Genomic DNA, 16,961 nt, shown 5'->3' on the forward strand with positions numbered 1-16,961 from the left:
TCTTTCTCACACTTCTCCTTTTGGCTTTTTTTGCTCTTTGGTCTTCGTTAATAACAGGTCTGATTGCTTCATTAACTATGGGTCATATTTCGTCGTCAGTTAGTGGAGGAGTATTCTGGCGTATAAAATTTAACAATATTATTGATAATTCCGATAACAATATTTTTATAATTGTGATTTATATATTTTAGTCAATAAAATTTTAAATATAATTTTTTTGTTTTGTTCCTAAGTATAAGAACTTCGGCTACTTCTATCTAATAATTTAGGAGCAGCGATCTATGGTCGTTATCCTCCATTAAAAAGTGGACATTTTCTTTAGTCACTTCTTTGCCTATTACTTGTTCTAACATAATTTTCTTGTACGCATTTAAGGGGCCTTCGAATATAACATGTAGGATTCCTTCGTTCACGTCTGGTGAGCACACATACGATGGGTCCTCTTTGCACTTGAACCTGTTCAAGTACTCGGAGAACCCACCATGCCCTGTTAAAACATGTGTCAATACCTTGTTAACTTCTATTTTTGTTAGTATTTTGTATGCATTCGTGACATTCGGGAAGAAGGTCTTTGTGACACCGGTGGTCGTTCCCTCACGATACCGCCGCTTCCACTCGCCAAGAGACTCCGCTCGGATTATCCTCTTTGCGAATGACACTGGGCATCTATCATAGTGCTCTTCGGTTCAGCCTCTAAGAGCTCGTTTCCACTTGTTGGCTATCGGATCCGTATATTAATCGGATGTCGGCGCCTTTGTTCACACACACGATTAATAATCGGTTGTCACTTGTCGGCCACGGTCGAAGCTAGTGCCAATTTTAAGTACTCTACGCGAGGCGATTGTGCACGATAAACGTCGACGAAATTCTTGTTGTGATGTATTATTATTTAAGAAGAAAACGAGGAAAGACAGCCAAGGAATGAAAATATTGGGTGCACCCAATCCTGAGAGGAATATTTAGTTTGGGAACATTTCAGAATTTAATAACAGAATTGAGGAGTGAAGAAATTAGGTTTTTCAATTATTCTAGAATGTCGATAACTACATTCAACCATCTATTGACTAAAATATCAGTGTGCATAAACTACCACAATACAAGATTTAGGGACTGCATTTGTACTGAAGAAAGGTTGGCGATATTTCTAAGGTAATATAATTATACATATTAATTTGTATAAAGGAAAAGATAAAACAGTCACTTTTAGTTCACTTATATTTATTGAAAGAAATAACTTTAATTTTTTTTATAATTTTGAAAACAAATTAGTGGAGTTAAATATTACTAAAATCTAAGTCCGAATCTTGAGTAATACTTGAATGTTGTGACAAAGTAGGTGATGCTGGTTCAACGAGTTGGCGTGTCGAATATCCATATCCACTTGAAGGGAAGATATTCTGGTTTAATGGTGGGTGCACATTCTGGTTTTGTGACGAATATACAGATTGTTGCACGTGATCTCTTGACTGAGAATGCCAACCATAATTTGATGAGTATAAACGACTTTCACGCTGCTTTTTAATGTTTTGAATCAGTCACTGAATTTGCAAACTACTTCATTTTTACAATAGGCCCGGTGCCTTGGCAACCAGAAGCGCATGGTTAATCTTTATGCTTTAAATTTTACGTATATTATTAAATAAATAACTTCAAACACTTACCACATGGATGTCTTTCTTTTTCGTCCAAATTGACAAAATCAGGTATGAGTAGGCAGCGAACTTTCCGCCAAGCAGCTATTTTCAGTTGCTTATCTTTATAATCATTTAGAGTTTTGTCCCAAAGGACACTTCTTTCCTGAAGTGATCAATTGTTCGGGATTGATATTTCTTTCCATTACTACGAATCACCAAACGTGTGTACAATAAAAACACAACAACTCTGCTTGCGCGCTGCGATGTGTGTGTGCGCGAATTCCTACACATTGGCAATCACTTTCCTTAATATCTTTCTTATCACCACCGTGTTTTCGTTGTCTTTTATTACAGTGCCTGCAGACTCTGGACAGAGCTGACACTCTTTTACGGCCACTAGATATCTGAGAAACAGAACCATCTGTGTCCATGGTACTACCATCGTCATTATTTGAGATTGTCACTACATGACCTATATCGGGGGCTGTCCCCCCAGGATCATCTGGAGGGTCCAGCATGTCATGAAGGAAACGAGAAGAAAATAAGGCTTACCAATAGTATGAAATTTACACAAAATAAATAAAATTTACACTTTACTACTAACTAACTACTAAAATATATACATACTACAACTTATCTGATCTAAATATCAAAAAAAGAAAAAAAAAATTACATGAAAATTTAAATAAAATGAAGAATTAACAAAAAGCATATCCGATCGATTTGAGGTTTCCCAATCTACCAAACGTAACATTTAAAAACGCGTACAAAAAAAGTCGGTTCGAAAATCAGATCTCTCAGAGTGCCCCAGCCTTAAACTGCACCAACGGACACTTCAAATATGAAATTCAAAATTCTTAAAAGTTAGTTCACATATTTTACTCATGTTTTTTACTATTCCGGCTGATAATTAGTTGATCTTCAACATATTAATCGCATTTAGTATGCGTAGCATATTAGTACAAAAAATGAGAGTCAAATTATGGCGTCACCGAACAAAGCAAACGCTAAAATGTACCACCAAATGTATCAGGTTGAGAAAAGGCTAAATTTTGTGTCTCATGCTGAAACCTTTATTTCTATGTATTAGTAGATAACTTACCTTATAAATAACAAAATACCACGTAAATACACTCACTAAAAGTATTAAAATTATCGAAATACACATGCTACCACTCACTCCCGCGATTCGACACAGACTAAAAAATTTCAACAAGTGTTTCCTTTTTTTTGGCGCGGAAAGGAACGGTTTTTGCGCAGTTTGGTAGATAATTTAACAAAGAAGCAAGATAGTTAAATTCAAATAGACCTTAGTCAAACAGAGACAGACAAATTTCAATAAAATAGAGGGCGGGGGAGCAAAGAGCCCATGTCAACTGGTAGTTGACACGGGCATTTGTATTACAAAATCCATGTCAAGTAGTAGTTGACGGGACATAGGAGCGGATTCAGCCTTGGGGTGTCAAATTTTAACGTATTGGTTATGACCATGGCGTTTGTTTTGTGTGGTGCGAATTTGAGCTTGTTTTTCTTTCCTCATTCTAAGGCGTACTCCAATGCGGCGTTCGCTCTTCCCTCTATCTCCAGCGCACTATCTCCATATATAACCATTAGGATATCATCCGCAAATGCCTGGACATGTTCTCCCCTCCTTTCCAGCCCCTGCAGGAGTGGGTCAAGTAGGAGATTCCACAGCAGTGGGCCACTTATCGAACCTTGTACACAGCCTTTGGTGGTTCTGTTACGGGGTGGGTCCAGGAGCTCTTTTTAAAAAAGGACATGGTGACTGGCACTGAGTTTATTTTATTAAAGAAGTAGTACAAATGATGTGTGTTTCCGCTACTCAAGCCAAATCTGTTCTGCCGCGCTTTAGCAATATATCGTCTTTATATAGAGACAATGCATTCAAGAATGCCTTAGTCGGCATTATTATTATATTACGTTATTATTGAGGGGCATATGTAACATCCCCCTCCTTAAAATTCATCGTCACCGATGAATGATCACGGACGTTGACGTTAAGATAAACTAGAGCGGTAAGTATAGATTTGGCTTTTGTTTTGGATAACAAAATAGGAAAACTAAAACATACGATACAGAATAAACAAGTAAGTACTTAAAATGAAATAGTAACTACATCTTAAAGAAATAAACGTTAAGTAGAATATCAAAAACACTTAAGTAAATATACGAAAACAGGATATAGTAAGTAAATCTATAATTATTGAAAGTCTTAATTATACTTATTAATTTTATTAACAAATATAATTAAACAATTTATTTAAAATAATATAATTTATTATAACATTACTCGACGACGACATTATTAGACGAATTTGACAACATAAGATTTCTCCTAAAAGGCCTAGGATATGAATAATCTTTTTCACTATTTATTTGCACAGCTTGTGTAACATTATTATGATCGTTTTTACGATCTTTGTTGCATTGATTAAAGATTTGTATACAACAAGAGAATTATGTTTACTTGAACAAAACCATCTACGAAATCTAAATATAAGGTACAAGAAAACAGAGCAGTAAGAGAATAACTCATAGACATATAATGAACAGCATATTTTTGAAAGTGCGAAGGATTTTCCAAATTATTTAATTCTTTTTCTAGAGTATCTAGATGAATACTGGCATGTAACAATGAGTCTAAATTATTAAGGTTATTTAATTTTAACAAGGGAAGTCTAGTTAAAGTTTTATTTAGTTTTGTACGTTCGCAACAATCATCTTCTAAAATGTTGAAGTTAGCTACTTGAGTTGTTACATTAGAAATAAATGTTTCATTAGACGAAAATTGTAATGTTTTGAAGAAAGCTTTACAGTCTCTAAACAGGGACATTATTCCTGTTCCTAACAAAACATAATCATAGTTGAGACTATTACTAGAACAGGTTACATGTAATTTTCCAGGCTCAGATTGAACAAATATCCATCTATTTTTATTAAGTTTAAAGAAGGAATCTACGTGACCTCTTAAGAGTTTTACTGAACATGAACTTGGAACTTTATTGACAACTTCGGTGTTGGCGAGGAAGAGGAGGCAAGCAGTGGTGTACAAACGAAATGAATGTTTTATTTTTCCTTCCAAATTATATTTGAAATAACGGCCGTGACAATATACAGGTACACAGGTGTTGTGCGTAAGGTTGCTGCGAGAGAAGTGTCGGTGCGGTTGCAGTAGTGCTCGTTGACCGATTTCTTTTTTTTGGTAGTTTTTGGGCGCATAGACATCGGTTAAAATAACTGTCTCACACGTTGAGTTCGCAAGCGTCGAATACACATTACCCAATTCACAAATATAACACTTTTCACTCACGAATTTGCACTTGTCTAAGTCTTCTAACAGTGAGTAAAGCATACGATCTGTTGTTAATGCCATGTATGGCTTGTTTGGTGCTATAAGTGCATAAGTGTCTGGTTTTGTTAAGTCATAAGGAACTGGCATAGGAACAATATGGTAAAGATTATAGACTTGAGGTAACACGAGGGGTATCTTGATTATAGTGATAATACGATTATTATGATAGTAGCATACTAGTTTAGAAATATCGATAACTTCGTGAATGCTCTGTAAAGATATTGATATAGGAAGTTCGCAATGCATAGGTAAGTCATTTGTATGTTTCTCCAACTCGACATATAATTGATATGGGCTGAGTACAGTCGGGTGCAAAATATTCATTTTACTAAATAAAATAGCGTTGTTTATGTCTTCTATATCGAAAGACAATGCAATGATTATACTTTCTAAGGACTGGAATAAAGAATTAAATTTTGTTTTTATTTGTAATTTATCGTTAGAATTTATAATATATTCGAATGCCGAATTTATGATTTCTAGATTTTTATTTAGACGTTTCTCGTTTTCACTGAATTTTAACATTGAATTATTAAATGTGGAAATTGTAGATTTTATCACATGTGTATTATCACGCATAAGATGCGCTAAAGCTTTTTCGTCTGACTGTACTTGGTCGATAGCATCAGAGAACTTGACACCGTCGTTGGGATCTAGAGTGCCAAAGAATGGTTTAAGAACAGAGCCACCAAAGTCGAGTAGCCCACGTTTTGATCTACTTTGTCGACTACTAGTGAGATAGAATACAGATGCAAACCTTTTGATGTTATTATCGTGTTGACTTTGTAACGGCGAAATGGCGTTCATGCAATCGAACTGAACTTTGGAGGACTCGAAGTCCTTACAGAAAGAGTTGACTTTTTCAAATAATTGATGTACTTTATCAAGATGAGACTGTATGTTATTAGTATTTAAATAAGTTACAACATTCCAGTTATCATTAGTAAATTTGACGTCAGATAGTCTATCGTAGTATAGACCGGGACTATCTGTTATCTGGGTTATGATTTGATGACTTGTACATAGCACTAAGATGGGCCTAAAAGGGAACAGAAATAGTAATAAGTAAGCATTCGTTTATTATCACAACTAAATCAAATATTGTAAAATAGTAAACATATAAAATAGTAAAAGTTTCAAATAGTTATTCAGTGTAAGATTATTATTATAATTATAATGTATTTCTTTTTGAGTAAAAGAATTAAGTATGTTCGAAAATAAAGGGATTATTTAAACGAGTTAGCTTTAATAAGATTATAGTGCGTCGTCATTTGCTAATTTTATTTCATCATAATGGTGACGCACGTGTTTACGGTTCATTAATAAGGTGACCGTGTGGTTGCCGTTTATTTTTATGATTTTGTATGGACCTTTCCATACAGGAGATAAGGCTTTGTTTTGCTTATGATGACAACGGACGTAGACCATGTCACCAATTATAGGTAATCGGTTTCGAGTGAGAGTCGTAGTATTTTTTTGATCTTTCTTTTGACAACTCTATATTTTGTAAAGCTTTTTGACGGCTGTAATATAACCGGTGATTAAGTGCTCTTATATAATCGCTGTATGTGTTAAGGTCGAGAGAGTATACTTATAGGGATGTAGGGTTTAAACCCGAATAACAGTTCTAATGGTGAAAAGCCTGTGCTAGAGTGTATTACTGGTGGCCCGGAGGCCTTTCCAGTTTCACCAGGACAGGTGGGCGAGCAAAGGCTCAGCCAGGAGGGGACCTCAACGATTCGAAGTTATCGAATATTTTATTTGAGCATGCTATTCTGGCTTTTCCTTCTAGCTTTCAAATTATAAATCTCAGTAATAGTCTTTTTTGACTGTCTGATGCGAGATCTAACGCATCCTGGCAGTCAGTCAAGAAGGCCGTAAGGGTTTCCCGACTTCCATTATATGGATTGATAAAATTACAAAGTACTTGAATAGGGTATTGTTCGCTCAAGACTATTTCACTTTTAGTAGACATTATGACATTACGAGAATTAGTATTGGCTTTTGACAGTAACATAACAGACACTAGCACAAAGAAGATCAACTATAAAATGTAGTAGTTATAAGAGACGAATGATTCACTCACTGCAAGAAGATGAGAGCTGTTAACTTCATCGGAAAACGCACAGATGATGGAACGGCAGCAAGGCGTTTGGCAGGCTTATACTGGAAGTCTTACTGTCGCAAACGGCAGGAACCGGCTTAGCAGGAACGAGTCAGCAGGAACTGGTGCAGTGGGGACGAATCAGCGACTTGAATTTTCACGGGTACTGGAGCTTCGCGCGATTCTTCAGGCTTAATTCACAAGAACCAGCAGGAACGTTGATACCAGGTTTATCGATTTTTCCGTGTTTTTGTCAGGTTGACACCAGCCGGTCAATACTGACCGGCACGAGCGGGTATGATGTGGCAGATTTTTGTAAGTTTTCTTTCTTGACGATGTTAAAGATGATGTTGAAGATATTTTGAAGATGTTGAAGATGATATTGTAGATTTTTGCAGGTTTTCTTTCTTGACGATATTGATGCTGAGAGCAGCGGCAATGAGCGCAACGTGGAATCAAGAGCTCAAGACAATCCGGATAGCCAGTGTAACGTACTGACTATCCCACTTCTGACACCTTTGTTACGGGGTGGGTCTAGGAGCTCTTTTTAAAAAAGGACACGGTGACTGGCACTGAGTTTATTTTATTAAAGAAGTAGTACAAATGATGTGTGTTTCCGCTACTCAAGCCAAATCTGTTCTGCCGCGCTTTAGCAATATATCGTCTTTATATAGAGACAATGCATTCAAGAATGCCTTAGTCGGCATTATTATTATATTACGTTATTATTGAGGGGCATATGTAACAGCACGGTTGACTATATTTGACTTGTGTGCAATTGCTGCAGGACGGCTCTATGCCCGCTAGCATGTCTGCACACTCGGACCTCATGTGGGGCCCTCCGCAGTGACTGCATTTGGCCAGTGTCTCCTTGCAGTACTTCCTCCCGTGTCCATAACTTAGGCACAACGTGCACTGTACTAGTGGGGTTTGGTCTTGTACCCTGACTCGCTAGAGGTCCACATAAATTGTTTCAGCCGCTGTAAGTGCCTGCCAGATTTTAATGGCCACTCTTAGGACTATGTGGCTTGTGTGTGGGTTTCGTGTTCGCCTTCTATACGTAATCTCCATTTTTCCCGTTAATGGCGTCCCCCAACAAATACTTGTTCTGTGTTTTGATTACTTTTATTACCTCTTCATCACTATTACATGATAGGACATCTTTAAGAAAGACCAGAGGGTCTTTGTTTTCTATATCCTGTACTTTGAGGTGCTCTTCGTCCCTCTTTAGTCTCTCCTTTAATACTTGTCTTTCCTTGTTTGTTTTGCAACCAATAATCACTTTTCTATCCCTGATCTTCTTTATCCTCTCTATTGCTACTCCTCCTTCCTTGGCCTTTACATCTTCCCTAATTCTTTCTATTACCTCTTCACTCGTCTCCGTTTCATTATTTGCGGTAACCACCACGGAGTGCAGTGCAGTTTGCTTCGATGTGCGTTTGCTCACCGTATTACTCGCTGCTACACTTGCGTACGTGGCTCTTTCTGGTGTCTCCGAATGCTGTTTGCTGTTCCATTCTGTTGTTATTGTCTTCTATAAATCTACTCTGTTTCTCCATTCTTTCCATCAGCTCTGTCTGTTTTTCCGCCCAATTTTTATTAATGTCCTTATCTCTACTCCCATTTCTTCTACTTTCTTCTTCCGGTACGTTTTTCTCTGCCTTTCCCAATCCCGTTCCTTTCTCGACTTCCATTTCCTTAACAAGGGCATATCTCTATTGCCTGGGTAACTTCAGCTTTTATATCCGTTCTCAAGTTTCTTGAGTTACCCAGATTCAATTTTGCCTTATTTAGACAAGCTCGTGCTTCTGCCGTTCGGTTTGGGTGTACTTGTTTTTGTGGGGGCTCTCCAAAACTACCGTCGGGAGATTTTGCGCTACTCCGCTCTCTGTGAGAGCCTCGTGTTAGTTGTTTGTTTTTAGTTTTGGGGGGCCACTCGGTGCTGTACTCGGTAATGGAGATTTAGGCTACTTACTGTCTTGGGTCGGCCTTCCCCATCTCCCATTTCCCGATGCTCCTTCTTAAACTGGTTTCTCTTGAAGGACCAGCCTTCTCCGGGGTTTTTGATGTTTCAGGCGACCTACGCGCTAATGCTAATGTGGTTAGGTTAGGTTTTTTTTTACATACCCCGCGTGCCCCTTTTACGTGGGGACCTCGTAGGAGGTTCGGCCCTCTACCCGAAAAAAAAAATAGTTTTTTTTTTATGTATTTAAAAAAAAAGGTTTTTTTTTTAATACATAGAAGACGCAGTCTCAACTCGTGCCCTCTTCCTCCCAGAACTGGACCCAGACTCCTCCTCCTCTACTTTTCTTTTCAATAAATAATTTGTGAATGTAGCACTTGTGTCTTCTTCCAAACCCAAATCTAGATGACGCTGTAATGTTTTCAACACTTGTAATGATGCATCATTTTTCTTATGTACCAGGAAATAGTTGGTTTGAAATATTGTTATTGCTTTAAAATTTTCCTCCACATTTTTCACATTTTTGTTCAACCATTCCACTGTTTTCGTGGGGACTCTTTCTATCAACGATGGAAATTTTCTAATAGTAAAATGAGGCAATATGGAACAGTATGATTCTTCACTTGCAAACTTAGTGCTATTGCTTGTTATTATTAGATCACCATTGCACAATAAATTGTTTGATAAATCTCTAGTGAGAAGATTGGCTGAGAGATTGAGGTCTATTTTATTCTGATGATAAATTATTGTTTCATAATGACCAGATCTCGAGGGTTTCTAGACTATTTACAAGTTTCAGATCCATGATGTGTGCAAATAAAGTTTAAGACCAAAACAAGTGTGTTTTATTGTTGCTAAAAGTTGTAAAACACTAAACAGCGAGAATAGGTAAGATTAAGACACAATTACAGCATTAAGCAATCACTAATTTATCCCTTTTATAAATTTAATCTAATTAATATTAGCAGAGGCAAAAAAATTGCGTGTATATTGCTCGCCTACCCCCACACAAGAAAAAAGGTGATATTTAATATTGAATCTGCATTATGAACAAAAAATCCCTTAGATATGCTACTTTCAAAATGTACAGTTTCTTCTCCGTTTATCCTTCTAAACTCCACCCCTTCAACACTTGTGTGGACTGTTTCAAATATCTTAAGAGCTTTGGGGTAAAATTTGATTCCCTCAATTTCAATTTTCTGTGTAATTTCAAACCCCAAACACCCTTTTATAAACCTCGTGAACTTATTTTCGTCAGTCCCTGACAATACTTTTACAAAAGGATACTCATGTATAGTTATAGATTTGACAAAAGAACGAATATTTGGGTATCCTATAGAATGTTTTTGACAATGATGTATCTTTATACAAATATTTGTTATATCAATATTCTTCCCCCTATCAGCAGAACTTTCTTCCATTATCTGCATAACTCTATATCGAGGTTGAACTAATGCTGTGATACATAAATAAAACTAGAATTTAAGCCTGGCAAAATAGGTAAATATCTTTTCCTGTCATCCATTTGCGATTGGATATAATTCAACAAATTTGGTAGTTTCCTAACATCTAAATTGCTTTCATTAATAATCTTCTTTACTTGGTCCAAATAGTAGTTTGGGATGTCATTATATTCTATAATATTGCTGAGCCCTAGCGCTAGGAGAATAGTGGGCTTGATTAATTCTTTAGGTATGTCTGTGGTATTAGGATTGACAGACACTAAAGATCTAGATAAAGATACATTTCCTATTTTAAATCTAACTTCACTCCAAAGATAATTAAAGACCCTTTCAAGTATTTTTATATTACATTTTGCAGAATTGTCGTCTATTATTTGAACTTCAAGGTTGTTATATAACTAGTCAGGTCATAAGTATTGTCACACAGTAAAAACTTTTCTTTTAGAATGCTGGCCACAAAAAAGTTTATTGAATTCGAATTTCGAATTGTTCATGAAAATAAAAATGTATACTTTTAGAATTTTACTCATTTTTAAATACGGAGTGGACGCTTAAAGAAGACCGTGTTGCAGTTATTGCGTTGCATCGTTGCGGTTACGCGCCAATTAAAATATTTAACATACTGAAAAATTTGAATATAACCAAAAGATTCGTTTATCGTACCATCAAACGATACAATGAAGACTCTAGTGTAGATGACAGGTCAAGAAGCGGTCGCCCTCGGTCTGTTAGGACTCCAGCAGTGACAAAAGCTGTGAAAGCGCGAATTCAAAGAAATCCCAAACGTAAGCAGAAACTGTTGGCCCTTCAGATGGGGTTAAGCAGAACCACGGTGAAAAGGGTGTTAAATGAAGACTTAGGGCTTCGGGCATATCGAAGAAAAACAGGACATCGTTCGAATGCTCGTCTAATGGACCTGAGACTGAAGAGATGCCGCGCTTTGTTGAAGCGGTACGCGGGAAAAAAATATCGGGAAATTCTTTTTTCGGATGAAAAAATTTTTACCGTAGAAGAGAGCTACAACAAACAAAATGATAAGGTGTACGCACACAGTAGTGAAAAAGCGAGCAACCGTATTCCGCGTGTCCAACGAGGTCATTTTCCATCCTCGCTCATGGTATGGTTGGGAGTTTCTTATTGGGGCTTAACAGAGGTACATTTTTGTGAGAAAGGTGTAAAAACGAATGCAGTTGTGTATCAAAATACAGTCCTGACGAACCTTGTGGAACCTGTTTCTCATACCATGTTCAATAACAGGCACTGGGTATTCCAACAAGATTCGGCGCCAGCTCATAGAGCGAAGAGCACACAAGACTGGCTGGCGGCGCGTGAAATCGACTTCATTCGGCACGAAGACTTGCCCTCCTCCAGTCCAGATTTGAATCCGTTAGATTACAAGATATAGCAACACTTGAAGGAAAAGGCGTGCTCAAAGCCTCATCCCAATTTGGAGTCACTCAAGACATCCTTGATTAAGGCAGCCGCCCGTATTGATATGGACCTCGTTCGTGCTGCGATAGACGACTGGCCGCGCAGATTGAAGGCCTGTATTCAAAATCACGGAGTTCATTTTGAATAAACTTTAGTGTCATAAAAATCTATGTTTTGTTAAGTTCATTTTGGTATATAAATCCGAACAAAAACAGTTTCACTGTAAAAAATTGCGCCAAGTCCACGTTTATAAAACTCATCTCAATAAAATTTGCACTTTACAAAAAAAAGAAGACTTCAATAGCTTTCATTCTCTACAAAAATATGTGAAATACAAAAAAATACCAAGAAACCGTCATTAAGATGAAAAAATTAAAAAAAAAATTGTTGAAAATTTAAAAATAAAAAAATTAAAATTTTATCGTACTTGGCGCGCGTCATTGAGTACCCCAACTTTTTCAGGATAAATGAACATCCTTTCAATGTTTAGAAATTTATAAGTAGGTCAACCTATGAAATGCATAAATGTAATTAATGAATTATTATTTCATAATAAGTTTTACAAAAGTTAAGTAAAATCGACATCTCATACGTATGTTATTTGAATTTTTTTCATTTCCCACTCATCTTTTATGATTTGAACTAAACACCCTCTCGTGTTCGCTTATACAAATACAAGCTACTTACGAGTCGATACGTATGTATACGTTGGCTTCAAAACATTTGAAAAAATTCTCAAAGATGTTTTTCAAAGGGTAGAAAAGAATAATAAAGTTTCAGCTGAATCTAAAGGGGTCGAACGCAAAAGTGGTCGATTTGGCATATAATAGCCCATAGGTATATAGTGAGAGCTGTTGAAAATTACCGTAGTTCTGTCTCAATTTCTCATAAAACGCTAACAAGAGCGAAAAAGACAACCTGGGTAACTTTTTCAGCTTTCACTGTATATTAAAGCAAAATGGTTTTTTTCTCGGGTTGAAATTCTTCCGAAAAATTTTGGGGTACTCAATGACGCGCGCCAAGTACGATAAAATTTTTATTTTTTTATTTTTAAATTTTCAACAATTTTTTTTTTATTTTTTCATCTTAATGACGGTTTCTTGGTATTTTTTTGTATTTCACATATTTTTGTAGAGAATGAAAGCTATTGAAGTCTTCTTTTTTTTGTAAAGTGCAAATTTTATTGAGATGAGTTTTATAAACGTGGACTTGGCGCAATTTTTTACAGTGAAACTGTTTTTGTTCGGATTTCATATCTTTTTGTTAAGTATTATTTTTTGCTCATTTATTACTTAATAAAAATAAATTATAAATAGTCACTCAGCTTAAAAGCTAATGAAACGCTCAATTAATTAGTGTTTTAATGTTAGGTGCCCGACTGGCATGAGACTCTCGGGTTGTCAGTTCCGGTATCGAACGGGGACGCGTGTATTCCGCTTCAAAGTCTGGCGCGCACTAATTGGGGGTGCGAATGATGCAACAGATGCGCGGGCGCGGGTAGCGCGGGGTGGGTCGTCGCGGCACGGACCTGAGTCACATTCTCTTTGGCTGCTGTTGCCCCGCGAAACGGAACGTTGCGTTACATACTCCCCCTCCAAGTTGGGAACGCGTCCCGAGTCCAACTTGGGACTGTTAGTCTGAAGACGCGGCCTTCCTCTCTGCCTCTTTGGCATAATTGGATCCGTACTTGAATTTGACGGAGAGTGGGTTAAATCCGCGGTGTGATACTTGCCGATGACATTGTTTGACAAGTCTGCTATGAAGTACGTTGCAGGACTAACTATTTTTACTACGCGATACGGGCCATCCCGTCGTGGCATGAACTTACGTGTTACACCCCTAGACGCATAAGCAAGCCATAACGAAGGAAATACTCTTCCAGTAGGACTCGGGAGCAAGCCACGGCGGTGGCATCAACAAGTGCGTAGAGTTCTACCCATCTTGTAGCTACATCCTCTACCAGGAGTACCCATCGCTCCCCCTGCTCTCCTTCTGGCAGTGGCCCGAACAAATCGATTGCGAGAACCTCTCCTCGCTGTTGAAGCACAGGAGTAAGCCTATACGGCGGTACCGATATAGGCGGATGATCACCGGTATCAATGTGGTGCTCGGCGTAAAGGGTTGGGGCTCCCCCACCCTAAAGATGTCTCCATTCTGCTGCAATAAATGTGATAGCTGCTGCCGTTCATCGGAGCCAAGCATAGAACCCTTATCATCACGCAGGAAGTCAGCAGTAGAAGCAAACATGCATGGCTTAGGGCACTCATATTCAATTGGATAGGTAACCCGTTTTCCCGAAAAATGCCAAGTGGATGAAGCAAAGTCAAGCACAATACCTGCCGCCACCAAAAAATCCATGCCAAGCAAAGTTTCATTATTTTGAGCATCTGGAAAAACAGTAAATTCAAGGGTTACTGACCTTTCGGGACTTATCCTTACTTCTAGAGTAGTGAGCAAAACTCGGCGGGTGCGCGCGGAACCGTCTGCAAGCCTCACCCGACGCCTGGTTTCCTCACACGGATGGTTATGCTTTAACAGCAATTCATAAAGCAACGCACCGGCAACGCTACTCTTAGCTCCCGTATCCAACAAAGCATTACCTCGTATACCTAAAATTTGAACACTTAAAATTGGTCTTAACCTAACCTGGTGCTCAGTAGAGTTACTCTGGGCAACACTTTTCACATTAGAATTAATCGTCGAAAAATGTCCGACGTTTTCCATGGTCACCCTATTTTCGTTCATCATGGTCACCCTATCGCGGCCACTTGGTACCTCGGAATAACTATGTTTTGGTTCGGTACCACTCGAGTAACGCATCAGGGGCCTATTCCTAGAACTAATATTATTGTTTATATTATGATTAAGTCTAGAATAATTTTGAAGTCTAACCTTGTTATCATTACCGAAAAAGCGCGGAGGAAGAATCGCCTTAAAATCGGTAGGATAATAATTATTTTCATTATCAACAAAACATTGTTTACGATTATTAATATAAATGGACGACTTTACGGTGTTTGAAGTGCAAGCTGTATGCAACGAGCTGTCGCGATGAATAGAGTTCACTGAACTTGACAGCTGTGTATTTACTTTACCAATAGGTAAATCGGATGTGACTGATCGGGTCCGTGCAGCGTCGACGGCGTAATAACTTGCGTTACACTTTGTACACTGAGACCGAGTAACACCTTTGGTACCACACCCGTAACACGAGGATACACAGCTTGCGTATTTTCGTTGTCGAATTTCGTTTTTGACGCTAATTTTAAACACTCATCACGAATATGTCCGTACTTTTTGCAATAAACACAGAACAGTCTTTTAACAATCGACGTAGATGATACATTATCAGTGTTCGTGTAGCGAGGCGCGGGGACTCGAACGGTGCTCGGCGCAGCGCTGTCGTCGCGTGGCGGGCCGCCAGCGGCGCCCGAGTTGAATATTTTCCGCGGCGTCATCCGCGCGTATGTATGCTGCGAAGTCGAAGCACCGGCGGGAACTTCGCCTACGGTACTACCCGATGAACGTGGCGTCGCTCGCTGAGGATGATGAATAAATTCAGGCGGACTGGTCTCGTAGATGGAGTCCTCGATATGGCGCGTTTTCTTTAATAACGTGTCGTATGAAGTTATTTCGTCTCTTCTTAATCTTTTACGAACACGACGGTGTAGAAGGCCGTAAAGCATATCAATTTGAACTTTCTCACTAAGGTCACCAGGTGGGAGTCGAGCTAGTAGGGCTCGTGCTCTGGCAACGAAGATCTCCGTCTTCTCTCTTTGTCCTTGCGACATTTTGAAGAGCTCTAAGTAGACTCGATGGGGCGGTCTGCAATCACCGAAAGCGCTTCGTAACGATGATAAAGCGTCGTCCCAGGAAGTGATGCTAGCTTTAACGCCTTGCCACCACACGGCTGCATTTCCGGTTAGTAACATCGAGAGTCCTCGTAACGCGATGGCGTGTCCTACGTCAGCACAATCTTTGTATGATTCGACCGCGTCAAGGAAACCGTCGAGTGAGTCGCCGGGCGCTCCGCTGTACCGCGCCGTGCATGACGCGAAGTTCCCAGAATGGTGAGCGGGCGTCGAGGAAGGCGGCAATGTCGGCTCCGACGTCGGTGTTGCTGATGATTCGAGTTGAGTTTTATGCTCAAAAACTCGGTCGAGTAGGCGTTCGAATGCTGCCATTTGACTTTCTTGTAATGACGCCATGTTGTTTGCTGTAAATGTTGGCGTCGGTCCCGCGGTTGAACCAATTTCTTCTTCAACGTCTTGAAAATCGGATTGACGCCGTGACTGACGACGAGTACGTGTCGTAATTACGTAGATTCACTCCGAAATACTAGTTAAAGGGCCCGCGCTTGGGCTGCCAGTTTAATGTTAGGTGCCCGACTGGCATGAGACTCTCGGGTTGTCAGTTCCGGTATCGACCGGGGACGCGTGTATTCCGCTTCAAAGTCTGGCGCGCACTAATTGGGGGTGCGAATGATGCAAAAGATGCGCGGGCGCGGGTAGCGCGGGGTGGGTCGTCGCGGCACGGACCTGAGTCACATTCCCTTTGGCTGCTGTTGCCCCGCGAAACGGAACGCTGCGTTACAGTGTAATAATAATCAACATCAACTTTTACAAATTTAAACCGAATTAAATTTTGTTTCAAATGTGAAGGGTAGATGACGCTGTTCTTAATTATTTCAGAATTTAAAATTAAAATCTGAAAGCCTTGAAACATCAATCCGCATAAATGTAATTTAAAAACTACAGTAAGAGGCTTAAATAAAAAGCTGAACTTAACTCAGCCTTAATTAGAATTTTCTTCGGAATTCAATAGTAAAGTTCAAGTTATTTTGATGAAATCAAAACCGAAATATTCATAGCATCTTAAACAATCACCTACGAATAAATATTAGTTATTATATTATTTATTATTCGTAGACAATCACAACGGTTTTATAGTTTTGGGAAGGGATTTTTTGTAACGCCATCTCGTAAAGTATTTC

The 16,961-nt window shown here is 38.7% G+C and overlaps 1 protein-coding gene and 1 long non-coding RNA gene across 2 annotated transcripts in view; both read right to left on the reverse strand.

The window, feature by feature from the left end:
* Window positions 1–16,961, reverse strand: part of LOC149501375 (uncharacterized) — a 79,279-nt gene that overhangs the window by 15,628 nt on the left and 46,690 nt on the right. The gene's annotated exons all lie outside the window — the stretch shown is intronic.
* On the reverse strand, window positions 3,929–6,072 carry LOC149501376 (uncharacterized; the record flags this gene model as incomplete). Its single annotated transcript, XM_089733928.1, has 1 exon — window positions 3,929–6,072. A coding segment is annotated over one exon (1,986 nt), but the record flags the coding sequence as incomplete, so codon positions are not given.

The sequence above is a fragment of the Bombyx mandarina genome, chromosome 16 (genome assembly GCF_030267445.1).
Source record: "Bombyx mandarina strain Sakado chromosome 16, ASM3026744v2".
NCBI classification, from domain to species: Eukaryota; Metazoa; Arthropoda; class Insecta; order Lepidoptera; family Bombycidae; genus Bombyx; species Bombyx mandarina.